The 17152-nt window shown below is 41.1% G+C and overlaps 1 protein-coding gene across 1 annotated transcript in view; it reads right to left on the bottom strand.

Annotated features, from left to right (window-relative positions):
• The window catches only part of FGF14 (fibroblast growth factor 14), a 649836-nt gene extending 633021 nt beyond the window's left edge, over positions 1 to 16815 (bottom strand). The window contains exon 1 of the mRNA XM_012751851.3: positions 15737 to 16815. Coding sequence (XP_012607305.1) covers positions 15737 to 15944 — 208 coding nt within the window. The 5' untranslated portion in view covers positions 15945 to 16815. The remainder of the gene's footprint in view (positions 1 to 15736) is intronic.
• Positions 16816 to 17152: the final 337 nt, after the last annotated feature.

Below are 17152 nucleotides of genomic sequence, written 5' to 3'. Positions count from 1 at the left end.
TGCTATGGCACTCACTTTGGCCTGGGCAACAAAGTGAGACTCTGTCTCCAAAAAAAAAAAAAAAAATATGTCTAACCACATGCAGCGGTATCTCAAAAACCCTTCAATGACCTTATAGAGACAAGAGACAACAGAAGTTATTAAGGATGCTTCTCATTTCCTTCCAGGAAATTTTTAAATACCCCATAGTCTTATTGACTATATATTTTTCCTTTTGTATCTTATTTTCTGCTTCTCATCTAATACCTGTCAGTATACAGAGAAATCATAGTATCAGACAACACTGTACCATAAAACAACTTGTAGTGTGACTTAATGTACCGCATATTTGGAGATTTTCAACTCTTACTTCTAAGTTATCTATATGGCCTACTTATTTGTGAGGAACTTAAAGTGCTGGTTATACCGTACCAATCCATAAACACCAATAACCAAGATGCCTTACTGGTAAACCTGATGTAGGAAATAGATATACTTAAAATGTCTTGTTCAGTAATTATATCTTATGCTGCAGATCTCAGTGCCTCAATTTTAATTAAAATAATCTCAACAAAAGCTACTTGAAAGCCAGGAAATGAACTTGTGTGAGTATTAAATATTATTTTTAATTTCAAAATCACAAACTTAAAAACAAAATATTAGTTATTTTTGTACTCAACCTACTCTACTTCTGAGCTATTTCTTTCTGCTTTCAAATTACTGTTAATATGAACCCTTCCTGAATGGCTCTCTTGGGTGAAAGATTCTAATGGCCAACAGATGGGATAAGTGCACAAACACTTAGGATTTAGCCACAAGCTCAATGTCTAGCTCTTGTACACACCCATAAATTTATTCAGCTTGCTTAATTCAACTTGCTTAATATTTTCCCCTAAAATTGGGAAAACTTAAATGCAATTTAAAATTGAGAGTAAGGTTGTAAGTTATTCAGTGAATTGAATGACCCTAACTTTCTTTCCTCTGGCTCTCCCAAATAAAAAGTTAGTGGGCACCAGAGATACTGGGTAGGAAAGTGTGTACATATCCATATGGCACATATTAGACATTTTATGTGTAATTTATGTCTAATATGTATACATTTCAATTTTTTGAAATGTACATTTCAAAATGTACATTTTGATTGTACATTTCAATTTTTTATTCAAAGTTATGCTAATGAAAAACATTCAGACCCTTTAATTAATGCTGTAGTATTTAGTATTGTGCAGCTACCTATTGCTTTTACCCTAATTTGCAAAGAGTTTGATTAAATCACTACTCATCCACTGAAACGACAGATTTCAGGTTTATACTGCCAATCTGCTCCCACCACAGTATGTCTACTATGCTATCACCACCTAAAATGAACCTTTTCATTCTTCTTGTATGAATTATGCTTGTGGCCCTATAAATATTGGTCTTATAAATTGTGATTTCCAATAAGTATCCTAGCTCTAAATCAAAGAAGTTGCAACTGCTGATTATAAGGCATTATTAAGTTACATTTTTGTAAAGTGTAAACAGCCATTAACAATTTAATTGCTCTTAGTTTAACAAAAGTTATCTTCCTTAGAATAACGTTCTTCCTTAGAACATCAATAAACTTTGTGGCATTCTTAACCATTAAAACATCTAGAAGACAGATACTGACTCCCTTAAAATACAACTCAGATTTTATAACAGAAAAGAACAAAAAAGCAAAGTTCATTTACAAAAGTTCTTTTTAGCAAACTTTTCCTTAACACGTATCTCCACTAAGCAATGACCAACGGTTACTACTAGAGCCAGAGCAGCACATTAGAATTCTTGCAGAAAAAAAAAAAAAATGTGGTCCAAGTTGTTAAAAAGTTCCTTATATCCAAATAGCCTGTGGCATTTTTGGTCCTTCTTGGTTGTACTGTTTCACTAGAAAACACCATCTTGTGGGGAAATAAATTGCTGCTAAGGAGAGTACATAAGTACAATAAAGTTGTTCATTACTACATCTTGAAGAAAGTAGTGAAAGCCATTCTCCCTTATTTAGAAAGCCAATAAAGTCATCAGGGCTGGCAGAGTGGCTTCAAATTACATAAGAAAATTTAAACTGGGAAGTGGGCTCAAATTATACAAGAAAATGTATCATACATGCTCATCCAACTATCAACTACATGTAACTACCAACAACACAAATGCAGCTGGTAGCTTATTTCCTGTCTCACCTTCTCAACAATCATCTATGACCTCAAACAGTATATAGAGACCACTTCTCCATGAGGCTCCAAAATGACCACAGTGACTCCTACATTTCTCATTTACACCCTTCACTTCGCCCTTCCAAGTTCCAAGGAAGTTGTGCCCTTCCTGGCCCATGATTTCTCAATACACACCTTCTATTTCTTCCAAATTACTGAGCAATTTCTCTTCTGCCCATATTACATACCCAGAACCATCCTTTCATCCAAGCTCCTGTGTTCCCATTTCCAACTGATAGAAAGACATTTTCATTTGATTGCTTTCTTATTACAAAAATCCCTCCTTCCTCCCAGTACACCTCCCAACTATAATTGAGCAATTCTCAATCATGTCACTCCCCTTTTTGGAAATGTTCTCTAGTTCACTAATTTTTAACACATCCAGTCAAACCTCTCTGCCAGGCTTTTAGACTCCAAAATATGATTTCACTAATCCTTAAAAAGATGATTCCATTAACTTTTCCACAAATCCCCAATCGTGTACCTTTTACTCTATCCATAAATAATTTTAGCCTTTGACTTTCATTCACATTATTCCCCTTGCCAAGAATATGCTTATCTCTCCTACCAAATGAAACATGCATTCAAAAGCCACCTCAGGTCACACTTCTCTAAAAGATTGCCCTTTCTTCCCCTTTCATCCCAGTTGAGTCTTCCTGCAGAACTCCTTCTCATATCTAGTATTCTCCATACATTTAGCTGAAGTACAGTACTTACGGGTCAAAGATCAAACCCTTATAGAATATGGGAACATATACTACATGTTAGTTATTTAATAAATGCTGATAAGTTTGTCATCTACAATCATATATTGTCTATCTCCTCAAAACCTAAGGATCACTTTTAAGATAATTTCTAAATAACAGATATTTTTCTAAAGACTAAGTGCATCATTAGAGCAGTAAGAATGACGGTACTGAGAGAAATAGAAAAGGAAGAAAGAGTTGCCTTGTAAAAATAGATTTAAATGAGAACTTATTCGTGGCATTTCTGCCTGTCTTATAACACCTTTTTGTACCAGACTATCTTTGCAAAATTATTTGCATATCAAACAACCTTGCCTTCTAGAGAGAGAGTCTTCCTCTTGGTTAGAGGACAGATTTGTTTCCTGACCAGGATAATAAAAATAATGCTCGCTGCAGAGTAAAGATCAGGCAGCTTTGCTAGAAGCCCCTTAAAAGATTGGGAATTTCCCAAACTCAAGAGTTCCTCAGGTGTGATACAAACCCATGGTGTGCAAGCATCCACCTGGGCCATTCAGCACTGCTCCTGAGGGATCTGGGGGACAAGGAGAACTGATGAGCACATGAAGTTCATGCTGCCTTCTGTACCCAGAGAAATAAAGTCCTTCTTCTCTAACCCAGGAGTCTCCTGTCTTCTGCCAGGATCTATGTAACTGTGGCAGACTAGCAAGCTGGGTAAACTCTTAGATCTTGGTAGTTTCTGACAACTTTGGGATGTTAACTAAATTAAGTCAGTCTGTTCAATTAAGACTTTCTAGTTTACAAAATAAAATAGATGCTACCACATGAAATTCTATGCATCTAACATGCAAATGACATGAATGAATCTCACAAACAATATGTTTGAGTGAAAGAAACAAACTCAAAAGTGTGAAGACTTTATGATTTAATGACATGAGGTTCTACTACAGGCCAAACTAAGGCGAGAGAAATCAAAATGGTAGCTGCTTCTTAAAGTGGGCAAGGGTAGTAATTGAATGAAAATGGAGATAATTTGGGGGGGTAATAGGAATGTTCTATATCTTGATTGAGGTAGTGGTTACAATGATGCATCCAATTGTCAGAATACATCAAATTATAAAGAACTATGCATTTAATGTATGTAAGTTATATCTCAGTAAGAAAGCATTAAAAACTCTAGATACCTAAACATTGAATTTGTTGCAGTCCCTTTCAGTTTCAGGACAAAATAATTCACAAAAAAATATAGGCAAATACTGGTTACTTCCACAAACATTCTATTGAACATCCTTTTTAGTGAGACAGCTGAAATATAAAGATTTAAGAGTATGCATTCTGGAGTAAGATTACTCGGATTTATACTCAGATATTTCAAGTTACTAGCTGGGTACTCTCCTTAACCTTTTCATATATAGGCTTCATAATTTTAATGGAACAGAAGTTCCTACCGGCAGCTTTGAGGATTAAATTAGATAACATAGGTAGAGTGCCTAGCATAAAGAAAGCATTCTCTATAGATTAGTTGTTACTTTTACTTACTTAAAGCTGAGCTAATGATAACATAGTATTCAAAATAATTCAGGATATTTTGGTTAAAGCAAAGTAGTAATACGCTTTCAAAAATTTAGTAAGTTTAATGTACATTTATCAATGTGAAAATTAGGTGGAATATCTATTTATAATAGCCCAAAATCACTTAATTTTATAATCTTATAAAGTAGTAGATCCACATTACAGTGGTTTTACATATTAATTTGAGATACAAAAAGAAAAAAATTAAGTCAAACAAATGCCACTTTGGGTAAATGTTTCAAGTTCAGGCAGATGTGTCACATTTACTTTCTGACAACTGTATTGTTATTTTTTGCCTATTCTTCTGATATAATGCATGTAAAAGCTGAAAATCCAATTGAACACTAACCCTGATCTTGTGTGAAGAGTAAGTTAATGACAAAACTTTTGAAAGATATAACTAAAGAAAATATGTAAAAGGACAAAATCTAGAGTAGGCTAGTACAAATACAGGAAGAATGAGACAGAGGGATTAATTCTCAGTGATGGAAAAGCACTTTGCTACAGCAAAGAGCAAGGGGTCAGAGTTGTCCAGACATCATGGCTCTGCATATCAGATCACATGCTGTCTGTAGCGAATATGCCACTTGTTAGTATCCCCCATGCAAATGCACATGTGCCACAGATATATCAGAATCCCCTCAGCATTGTATTCTTTAAAATTATTCCCAAGATTTTAAAAGGAAATATAATTAAGAAATAGAAAATTATAAGCAATAACAATGCAAAATTTTTACCCTATATCAAATTTGTTACTGCATCATTAAAATATTTCCAACATTTAGTATTCATTTCATTAAAAGTTTTTCTAATATTTAATATCCATTATTGTCTGAGATATGAGGATATTGTCTGAGATATGTCACAATTGGAATCTGAGTGGAAAAATTCAAATGTAAAAGAAAAAAATAATTAATTTAATGAAAAATATAAATTCCTAAGAAACAAATCATTTAATATGAAGAAAGAAACTGCATATTGGGTTACTGTTTTCAATTTGTCCCACCAGTAAAATGTTGAGACAGAATGATGGTTACTACTGAGTGTTTAAAAAACTGACACAGGTCTCCTAACAGTCTTTCCTTTGCTTAAGAATTACAGCACCTGGTGTACAACAGCAAAACAACCAATGAAGAGGAATTTCTAACTTTAAATAACCGGCTATTAAAAAAAAAAAAAGAAAGAAAAGAAACTCTACAAGTAAGGAATATAATTTGTATTTTAGTCTTTAAGCCTTTTCATTTTCACATTTCCTATTTTTTAAAGTACAACAATATTATAGCATGTGCTCCATACAGGAATTTGAAAGAATAGAGATTACAATCTCTCCCAAACTATACTTTAAGAGGCAGCATTACAGAAAAGGTAGTTACTACATACTCCAATGATCCACTGTAATCATGCAGAAAAACAAAATGTTACAGGAGGAAAAAGGCATTTTAATTACAACTACATTCATTTTCTTCTAAAAGGCAGGTGCACACACTTATATATGTAAATTCAATAAAGTTCACACTTCCTTTTCTTCCCAGATCTGAATAATCTGAAAACTTGGCTTTTAATTGCATTACTTGACTCCTCAAACTAAACCAAGTATTGTTTGTATAAAAACATCTGCTATGGACAAAGAATTGTATGTAATCATTAAAAAATCATTTTGACTTACTTTATTACAAGTCATTTTTTCCCAATCCTGAGTATTTTCAGGTTTGAAATCAAGAAAATGAACTCTTTATCCCAGAGCAATTCTCCCAGATCTGCCTATTTAAATTTTAATCTAGAAAGAGAAGTGTGTCAAAGTTTTCTGTGTCCTATTAAAAGCTCAGCCCCTCAATATGAACAGTCTGGAGAAAGCCAAGTTTATATTCCATGTTTCAAGAAGATGGGCATGTTCTACTAGCAATCAGCCAGAGGACTAGCTCAACAGGAGCTGTCCAAATCAAAACCTGTTGTCAGAAAATTCTAGACTCCTCCTTCAACTTTCTTCCCAAATTCACACTGGCCACTGAGATAGATGGACTCCACTTCCTCCCTAGTGCTTGTCACTGCCTTATTTTGGACCTTACCACTTCTCATTGCTTCAGTTGTTTCCTCCATGGCCTTTCTACAATCTTGCCTCATTCAAAGGTCTTTTCCACATTGTGGCCATAACAGTTGTCTAAAGTGTAAACGTTACCATGTCACAAAACAAAGCACAAGATCTGTTTTTGACTACCTTGCAATCCTAGCACCTGCCACTCCCTACAAACACCCTCCTATTCCTCAGCTGTAGGTGACATTCCTGGTACACACCACACTCCCTGACATCCTCAAAGCTTACAGTATGCTGTTTTCTCTTCCTTGGCAGGCTAACTAGTGCTGTTCCCACATGGCTAACTCCTAGTCATTCTCATGTCTCAGTCTGAGTTTTATTCCCTACAGAAAGCCTTCCATGCCCCTTTCTTTGGCCCTGTAACACTTTTGTCCAACTACAGCTCATAACACATGTCACACCACCAGAACTGATCTCACCCTTTGTGTCTCCTGCAAATGCCTTGAGGGAAGAACTCTTCTTCATTCCCATATCTCCAACATCAACCAACAGTTGGAACATAGTAGTACTTTTTTAAGTGTTTATTGAGTAAATTAAAGACAGAGAGAGAGAATAGTTACTACTCAGCTGACAAAGAGCATGTGGACCTAAAAGAAATACTTCATAAATTTCAGAGTTGGAATAAACCCTGAAAACAATCTTCTTCGACTTCTTAATTTACAAATGAGGTTTAAAAAAAAAAAAAAAGATTTAAAACGTTTAAGTGATTTTTCCGTAGCCTGAAACTGACAGAAGGAAAAACAAGACAGTGTAGATAGACACCCCCTCCCAAATGCTTAGAAGTCTTTAAGGAAAAGCCATCTGGGGAATATAACAGATATAATGAAATGTCATCTATTTCAGCACCAACCACACAACTCTATGAAATGCATAAGGAGCTCTTCGTAGTGTCACCAGTAAAACACGTGTTTCTTCATCCAAGGCTCAAAGTTGCCACCTGTGTTTGTGCCTACAATCCCCAAACTGGCTCTTGGAACTGTCATTTTCTCCACTAAGAAGGAACTGCCACACCTGTAAAAGGAGGTTGCTCATGATCCCCAAGGTCACTCCCTCCCTGTCTTTGATAGTCTCTGATTTGAGAATACAATTTAAATTCATAGTCAATGTAGGTCTGGAGGGATACAGGGAAGGGACTGGAGAGTTCACTTACAATCAGAGCTGCGTGTGGAAGTTACAGGACCCTACAGTGTTAGAGCTGGGGCCGACCTGAGATTAACCTAATCCAGGCGTCTTCGAACTACTGCTTGCAGGCCACATGCGGGTGCTTTTGCCCGTTTGTTTTTTTACTTCAAAATAAGACCTGTGCAGTATGCATAGGAATTTGTTCAGTTTTTTTAAAACTATAGTCTGGCCCTCCAACGGTCTGAGGGACAGTGAACTGGCCCCCTGTTTAAAAAGTTTGAGGACCCCTGAAATCAATACCTTTCCCTCAGCAGTTTAAGAGACAGAGGCGTGGAAAACTTCAGGAAGCCGCCCGGGGTCTACTAGTAGCTAGTGGGGAAACTGAGACCAGAATCAGGCTCATCCTTTCCCAGTCCTGAGCTTGAGAAAAATCACCAGCTCCTTCCTCCCGCCCATTCCCTTTTCCTTGAAGTCGGTTCTGGGGCCACAGCAGGCGCTTAGAAGCACGAGGCGAGGAGGGGTGAGCAGAGGGAGCCACCTGTGGCTTTCCCAGCCCCTACGCCACCGGAGTGGCCGGCAAACACGCGCCCTGCCAGCCGCAGCACCAGCCGCCAACGACCCTGACCCCGGGCCCCAGTGCGAGAAGCTAGGAATCCTGCCAGTCCTGGAGCCACAGCCCAAGTCTGAGCGCCACGTTGCTCCAGGGCTGCCGTGGTTTCCATAGCAACGGCTGCGCCGGCTGCTAGGCCCCTGAGACACCCCAGGGTCAGAGGTCATCTCCCTGGCAACGGAAACTTCCCGCGCTACGGCGGCTCCGACGGGCCGCTTCCGCCGCATTGCGTAGCGGAGTGCCCGGCGCGCCGAGGCGGAGAGCGCGCTGGTGCCGGGTCCCCAGCGAGGTCCGGACCGCGGCTGGGCTGGGGACTCTGGCCGCCGGGGACTCTAGCCTCCGGGTGAAGCCCGGAGGAAGCCCGCGCGCCTTGCCCGCTTAACCCCGCCCCCACTCTTTTCAAGACCAAAGTAGTCCAGACGCGGAAGCCACATTCAGCCACGTCCCCAAGGGGCTGCACACCTGGAAGCAGATAGGAGCTGCCTCTCTGGCACTCTCGCGGCTTTGCAGAAGACAAATAATGATACACGTCTCTGGAAACCAGAGGCCTTTGCCCAAACCCGTGGCTTTCGCCAAACTTTGTGGTCCCTGACAGAAACTCCGTGCCTCTCAGCCCGAGGCCACAACGGCCCAGCACGCTCCCTTTTTAAGTGGCTCCAAAAAGGAGGAAGCAAAATAGATAAATGTGGTTGTTGCAAGTGCATGGAGCTGACCAGTTAGAAGATGACGGAGTTTAAAACTGTGAAAGAACAAAATATTAAAGGGGGAGGCTCCTGTCAAAGCTACCGGAACTGGAAGTTCTTTATGTGCTGTGCCCTCAAGAATAGAAACTTGCCACAAGCGAGGCCCCCGTTACCATGTTCAGAGACAAGAGTTCCTCAGAAAAGGAACAATGTACTAAACTGATTGCGGAATGTCTTCCTTTTTAAGGAGAAGAAAATTAAAGATTAGAAAAGAAAATGAAAGGGCTCTAGCAGACATGAACCTAGTATTAGGTGCCCCAACATTTGCTATTTTAAGCCCCAGAGTGACAGAAGGGGAGAATACAATTGGGTCTTTAGCTTGTATTTTTGTGGATGGAAGGCTCAAGTGTGGAGAATAGACTGTGGGCCTCAAGTTTTGAGATTTAGATAGAAGGTACAGAACGTGGGCCAAGAGAATGTGCAAACTAGGATTCAGGGTGTACTATGATGGCGGATGAAGAGCAGGAAGTTAAGGCCAGTAACACATTTTTTCTTTTTTCTTTTTTATCATTAAGAAGCCAAATTCTTGGGTGACACTATAGGAAAGGAGTAAGCGTTAAGTGAATTTAACCAAGTAAAATGTATGATCTTGTGAGTTGTAATCCCACAGTTACTTTTTCTGAGTCACCTGTTTTTCACTACTAATTCGTTTTACCAAAATAAGTTTAAAACCCGCCCTGTGTCATAGGCAGAATATTTTTAAGGCGTTCTCAAATGACTTTTTTAGATGGTGTTAGCAGATCTTCAAAAACGTCAGCGTCCCCCATAAAACACATCTGCATTCTTCCTCCTTTTTGCCTTTATGTTTAGGAAGTCCCTAAAAATTCCTCCTTTTGTTCCCTTCCCTTTGTCAACTTATCTTTTACATCCTGACCAAAGTAAAAAATTAGTTTGTAACAAATGGAGAAATGTACAGGAAAAACATCAGGACATAGTTGATCCTACAAAAGCAGAAAAGCAAAAATACTATTAAATCTCTAAAAGTATATAGAGGAACTGAAAGTCTCCCTCAGAAAATTCTCTGCCTTTCATTGCCCAGGTTGAACATATAACTAAATCTAGTATATGATACACAAATGACAATCCTAAGGAACACCACACAGACTACAGCACTGGGCAGGTGGATGTTTCAATAGGTATTTCCCTGTCACTCCTGGAGGTGGTACTGGATTGGGCTCAAGATATTATTAAAAATATAGGCTCAGTGCAATGAGTCCTTTAAAACTGAATAGAGGAGTTTCTGCTCTACTGTTCAAACATCCCAACTGTTTCCCCTTAAGGCAAAAGAAACTATTTTGAATAAATGCTTCCATTTTGAGATGTCTACATGGTATTTATAGAAACCTTATGAGTCAATTTGAGTGAGGTATGATGCCAAACTGTGCAAAGGAATGAAAACATTGGTTGTTGTCCTTGTTACCATATGTATAAAAACACTTCACAAAAGTCTCCAATGTTTGTGTTGCTAAAACATGGAAGACTGGGTTCAAACATTTTAAGGAATGGTTCATTGTGGGGAATGTGAAATATAGTTAGAATTAGCTCTAGCACCTTCAGAAAGCAATGGATCAATTTGAACAAATTTTCTCAGTTATAGACCCTGTGTAAGATGAGAACAGGCTGTACCTGGGTGCAGCCAAAGTCATCTTGATTGTTAAAACTAAGTTTAGATTATCATGCATTGAATTTTACACTTATTAACTTGGATATAAATTTTAAGAAAGAAAATTTCACTCTCCCAACAAGTCAGTACTTTGAAGGCTATCTGAAATGTCATCCTTTTGTTCCTGGAATAGCACTGCTCTGTAAAACTCCTTTTGCTACCTCAAGTAGCTAAAGCTTCCTGGATGGAGTCCAAGGCCAACTACATTGAATCCCACTCTAAAATCAAACATGTTAGAGGGAGAAGAAGCTTACACCTGTTTGGTGTTCCAGCCATACAGTCTGAATTTGATGTCTTCATTTGACATACACTCAGTGTTTAGAAATGCAGAGGTTGTGGCCCATTTGTGGCTCCCAGCTCTACAGGAACCCAGGATGAGTCGGCAGGCTGAGAAGGAGGAGTAAAAAGTGCTAACTCTCTTTCTTCTCTCCTCTCTCCCCATTTTCTCACTTCAAAACACCATGACAGCTCTAGATGTAAAGCAAGTAGCTTTAAAATACAAGGTATATTTAAATGAGTAACAGTGGCATATCAGGTGGGTTTTGGCACTTAAAACAGCTTAGTGAAAGGCAAAAGTAGAGCCAAAAGGTAGGCAAACAAATAGGAAATAGAAAGTGGTAATGGGTCCTACCAAACCCTACTTGTTCCATCTCAAAGTTACATGAGAGAGAGAGAGGGGTGGGGGGAGAGAGAGAGAGAAAAGAGAGAGTTCATTCCCAAAAGAGCCACTTTTTTTTTTTTTTTTTGAGACAGAGTCTCGCTTTGTTGCCCAGGCTAGAGTGAGTGCCATGGCGTCAGCCTAGCTCACAGCAACCTCAAACTCCTGGGCTCCAGTGATCCTTCTGCCTCAGCCTCCCTGGTAGCTGGGACTACAGGCATGTGCCACCATGCCCGGCTAATTTTTTATATATATCAGTTGGCCAATTAATTTCTTTCTATTTATAGTAGAGACGGGGGTCTCGCTCTTGCTCAGGCTGGTTTTGAACTCCTGATCTTGAGCAATCCGCCCGCCTCGGCCTCCCAAGAGCTAGGATTACAGGCGTGAGCCACAGCGCCCGGCCTAAAAGAGCCACTTTTAATATACTCTGAAGAACTAGGTTTAGGCCAGAGCATCTGCTTCGTATTGATACTTGCCATGCCATTGACACTCATACTCAATAAATTTCACTTACATTACAATTTAAAATCCTATCAATGCATGGGAGGTTTGGGGGTATCCTGTGTGCGGATGAATGTACGTGTGTGTGTGTATATATATGAGGGTCTGTGGCTTTCTTTGTTTGTTTTACATTATGTGTCTGTAGAGACAGGAGTGCTATGACTTTAGTATATACCTTTATTTGGACTTTTTTTCTCCAACCACATTTCTTTCCTTAGTGCCCTTGGCTTAAAGTGCAGTGACCTACATTACTTCCCAAACCAGCCTATTATATATACATTGGTCAGTCCACACTACCATACTGGAAAGAAACATATCAAGCCTCCTCCAGGCAAACTAAATACCTTGGACTTAGTAGTCCCTATTTAATGATTTGCCTAAAATACAGTAACCTTGCATGACTCATGCAGTGAAAGTTGAAGCAGGTAACATTTATTCTAAATGCATAGCTATTGCTCTGCTAGGAAAGTAGGACATTTAAGTGTGTGTGTGTGTGTGTTCTCTGATAATAGTTGTGAGATATTGGGTGTTTTTATGAAGATAGTAAGTTTACTTTATATTCAGAACTTTTAAGCTATTGCAATTTATTTTTAAAAGCATATATTATGCAAATACATTTTTCATGTTCTTTTCCAAATTTTACATTAAAACAACTTCAAAACACTATTTAATTAAGTACTATGAAGCTAATCAAAAACTTTGGGGTAGATGAATAACTTTTCTCTTAAATTCACAATTCTTATCATCTGCTTATTTTTACAGCAACCTGATTATATAGCAGTACTTTGAAATTCTTCTCAGGAACCCTGGATCAAACTATCCACACTTGTTGACAGTTTAAAGAATAGGGAATAATCAGTAAATTATTTCATAACTTCCAAAGATTGGAAAGAAAAATTAATCTAATATTTATCTCTGAAATACTAAGAAGTGCTTTACACCAAACTCACTGGTACTTGGCAGTATTCTGCCAAATTTCTTGATTTCAAACCAGTTAATTGTCCTCTTTTTAGATTTAAGATAACATAATAGAAACTAGTCAATCTGTTCTTTTTTGTTATAACAGTTAAGAAGATTTTAGTCTTTGTTTTATTTTAATTACCCAATTAACTTCTTAGTTGTACTGCTATCTTGGGATCAAAAACCTACAGATGATTTTAGGCTTCACATTAATTGCAGAAGGAGAATGGAACTCACCAAGTACAATAGTGAAAGGGAATGGCAAGGCATGAGTGTGAGACAAGCTTAATAGGCAAAAACTTTTAGAAGGTGAGATATATAGCGTGACACATTAATGTCCCATTTTTTAAAAATCTACTAAATGCTCTAACTCCCAGGTTGGAACTCTAATCCCTAGCAATCTAAAAGTAAATTATCCTATTAGAATAGTTGGTGATGTTGTTAGACATACTTTAAGTTAACCTATCAATTCACACCCAAGTACTTTAGTATTCATAAGCTGAAAAATAAATTGCTCTAAAAATAAACTGTCATTTGTTTGACACATTCCAAAACGCCTTGAAAGGAGGGGAAAAAAACTATTCCAGAGAGATGAAAGTGGGTGGGGTGGGGGAGGTGTAATAAAAAGATCTTGAATCGTGTATAGGGAGAAATTAGTGTTTCCAGTAAAATTGTTTACCAAGAAAAAAATACAAAGCCCTGCAAAGAAACTTACTGTTCCTTGCTGAATTATTCCCCATTCTCCAGTACTATGGAAAGACTGGCTTCAAGGTCCCTGGACAAATAAATGGTCACATCTAAAAAAAAAATGCTTTTACAGTATTCTTTTCTCAGAACGGGGTTAAATCTCTTCACAAAAGGACACAAGAAGGCTTCAAAACCTACTATTTTTACTGTGTGAGGCAGTAACCCCTCCTCTCCCACCTACAGCCCTTGGCTTTTTTCACTTTGGGGAAGTCTTGCAAAAAGGGTCTTCAAATTAGGTTGTAAGATAGTGTTGCAGATGTGGGTTGGTTTTGTATGAACAAAGGACCGGCAAGTGTTAGCAGGGGTTGGGGTGCACCTCATAGCTGAATTAGAAACGAGGATGGTAAGGTGACAGCACTGTTTTCCCCTTGGGTAATTCTCAGGATGATGGTATTGGTTCAGAGTTGCTAAACGCTGAGGAGTTCAGAGAGAGAAGGGTAAAAGGACAGGGGAGTAGGAGGAGGAGGAAACAGAGAAGGGTGGGTAGAAAGAGTGTAGGAGCTAGAACATGGGGATGGGAACTCCGGCGCAGAGCACGGAGCCCACTGCAGCACCCGGGCCCGCGGAGCAGCCAGAGGCTACTCCCAGAGCCTCCACTGACTCCCCGAAGTCCCAGCTGGGGGCAAAATCCTCCGCCCCAGCACCAGAGCTTATGCCCTTTTGGATGGTCTAACAACTCGCCGTTTCCCTTCGGCTGCGGAAGTGGTGGCCGAAAAGGGCGCTCAGCCTCCACACCCACCGCCTCCATCCCCGCCCACCCACACCTCCTCTGTGCCTCCCGCTGCACCCGCAGGCGGCGGCCCCCTCGGAGCGCGCCACCCAAGCTTGGTTGCCTTTGCAAGGTCCGGAGGCTGGGAAGCAGCAGCCACTTGCTGCCCAGCCGCCGGGGCTCTGGGTACCAGCGCGGCCCCCGGCTGAGCCTGGAGTGTCAGGGCGGCCGCGGAGAGCCGTGATCTACTGCACCGCAGTGCCAGCGTCAGGAGCTCCCAGCGCCCCGGCTGCCACTGCAGGACAGCAGATCCCCCTGCCCCCTCCTTCAAACGCAGCCCCAGACGCAAACACTCGGCTCCGGGTCCCTCCCCACCCTGAACGCAGCCAGGGGACACCACACACCCCCGGCTGCCAGCGAGCGCGGTTCCGGGAAAGGCTGCGCCCAGCCTCCTCGCCGGCGCCGCCGCCACCATGCAGCCCTCCGGCCTTGCCTCCTCTAGGTCGCTCGCCCACAGCTCCGTGGCCGCCCCTAATCGCCTCGGATAGAGACTCGGGGAAGTGAACCCCCGGGATCCGACTCCCCAAATCACCTGAATTTGCATTTCTTATGTAATGTACTGCAAGTTTCCCTGTTGGAACCCTTTGGAATCGGGGCGCATGATCACCAGGAGGTTTAAAGCAGGGACCCACGGCCTGGCTCATCCCCCAGTGGGACCCGGACGCAGGGTTTTGAGACTGCTTTTCAAAGGGGGGATTTAAATTACATATATTGGAGGGGCTGGGCTTGTCTTCTCAGTCTGGGGTTCCCTCCAGGCATAAACCCTGCTCAAGTATTCCCGGTGGAAGGATGTGTCAGAGGCAGGCAGAGGGAATGAGTTAATAATACTCGGGCACCCAGAGCTAGACGGGAGAGGGAGGCGGGGGCTGACGGAGGAGCGGGGCCGCGAGGGAGGGGGCCTCTTTTACTTTGGTAAAGGTGATCGCGGTGGCAAATATTGTGCAAGCTAATCACAAAGTCTAGAGCAGGTTCTCGGCACCGAGCTATGTCCCCGAACCTGCAGCAAAAGTAAGGAAAGCTCGCGGTTCTTTTTCCTGGCAACTACCGAAGCTTCAGCTGCCTCGGACACAACCTTAAGCCATAGCCCTTCAATATTCCACCAAACATAGGCCAGCAAATACATTTAAAAAAAAAAAAAAAGTTTCCTCCTCCCTCCTAGTGATGGATTGTGTCACAGCCAAGAGATGCTGATAATGGTTTTCGGATTCTCAGACGCTGATCCAGCTGTTACTTGTTTATTCATGCAACACCTCTATAAGCAACACTGTCCTGGTTCCTTGTACGTTTCCCCTGCCTTCCTGCATAGCAGAACTGCAGATCTAGCTCGATGAGCAACAGACAGGTTATTATGAGGAAAAACATAACATGAGGCATGTTTGGCTTACCAGTTGGGTTCTTGTTTTTCTTAAGACTCTTGCCACAAAGACACTGCAGCATATGCGTTCCTTTGCTGAAAATGTTCCAAAGAAACCACATTGATTTGGGCGAAAAGCAATCCAGCAGCTTAGACACCCTGAGAAAGAAGAGATCCTTGTGGTTGCATAATAATAATTTGAAATCAGTTCTCCTGAAGAGGGGCACCGGTTTTACCATAGGAAAAACGATAATATTCCGGATCTTCTCCCAGTTTTTTCCCCTCACGTGGTATATTTCTTTGAGACTTCTCAGCGATTGTTTTTTCTCGGCCAGGGTGAATGATTTATCCCCCCTTGGTCACCATCGGATTATTACCAAAGGGTTGGAAAAAAAATCCTTTTTCAGCATGAAGCCAAACAGAAAAGCGAAGAAATCCCAACTGAGACCAAAACTAATCAGGGAGAACAGTAATGCACAAAAGATCCCCGAAGAGAAAACCATAGCCTTTTACTTGATCGCTATGAGGATGGGTGGATCTGCAGAAGGCAAAGCAGGATTCATCTTACTGAGAGGAGACTGCCATTGTGTAGCCCCTACGAGAGAAGGAAAAAAAAAAAGGAAAGAAAGAAAGAAAAAAAAAAGAAAAAAAAAGAAAAGAAAAAAAAAAACACCACCACACACACTCACACACCAATACCACCTCGGAGGTTGAGTCTGACAGCCGAAGACAGAGCCTCCCTTCTCCCAGTGTCGCTTTTCTGTTTTGGTTTTGTTTTGTTTTTTTTTATAATCAATCGGCAGCGCTCAGTGGGATCGGATTGAACCTGCAGTTCTCAGTGACCACGAAGAAAAGATGCCAGTCTAGGTGCCCCCTCCCCTCGTCAGTCTTGTAGTAGGTAGAGAGCGCCACAAATCCTCTTCCTCCTTCCTCTCACTCTTCCAGTTTCCAACAACCGTGAGCATGAGGAAAATCTCCCCTCCGGATTCCTCGCCCAGCCTCGGATGCGAGTTACAGGCATTAGAGGGAGGAGGAGGAGTTGAAGTTTGCATTGAAAAGACTGGCTTTCCATGACGTAGCCACGTGCTTTCAGACCCGTCACCAGTGAGATGCTTCAACCAGCCCAGGGAGGGCAGTGTCACTGCAGTCTGCGAGCGAAGGCTCCCACCCGCCCGCACCCAGCCCCGGCCCGGCGTGCGACCCTCTGCCTCCTCCGCCCAGCACCAGTGGGCCTGCCGCTGGCTCCTGGAGCCCATCTACCAGCCTTCTGCTCAAAGTGAATGTGGAAAAGAAAATTAACAATTATAATGAGTAAACCTTAGAAAATACATGTTGGGAGGTGGGGGTCAGGGGAAAAGGATAAAGAGAAATAGGAGTTTAATATCTCACCACACAGCCAAAATTAGTTCCACCTTTACATTTTCAAACGCAGCGTGTAAAGCCTCTA

Source organism: Microcebus murinus, chromosome 13, assembly GCF_040939455.1.
Source record: "Microcebus murinus isolate Inina chromosome 13, M.murinus_Inina_mat1.0, whole genome shotgun sequence".
NCBI classification, from domain to species: domain Eukaryota; kingdom Metazoa; phylum Chordata; class Mammalia; order Primates; family Cheirogaleidae; genus Microcebus; species Microcebus murinus.
This window is presented reverse-complemented; position numbering and strand designations above follow the sequence as displayed.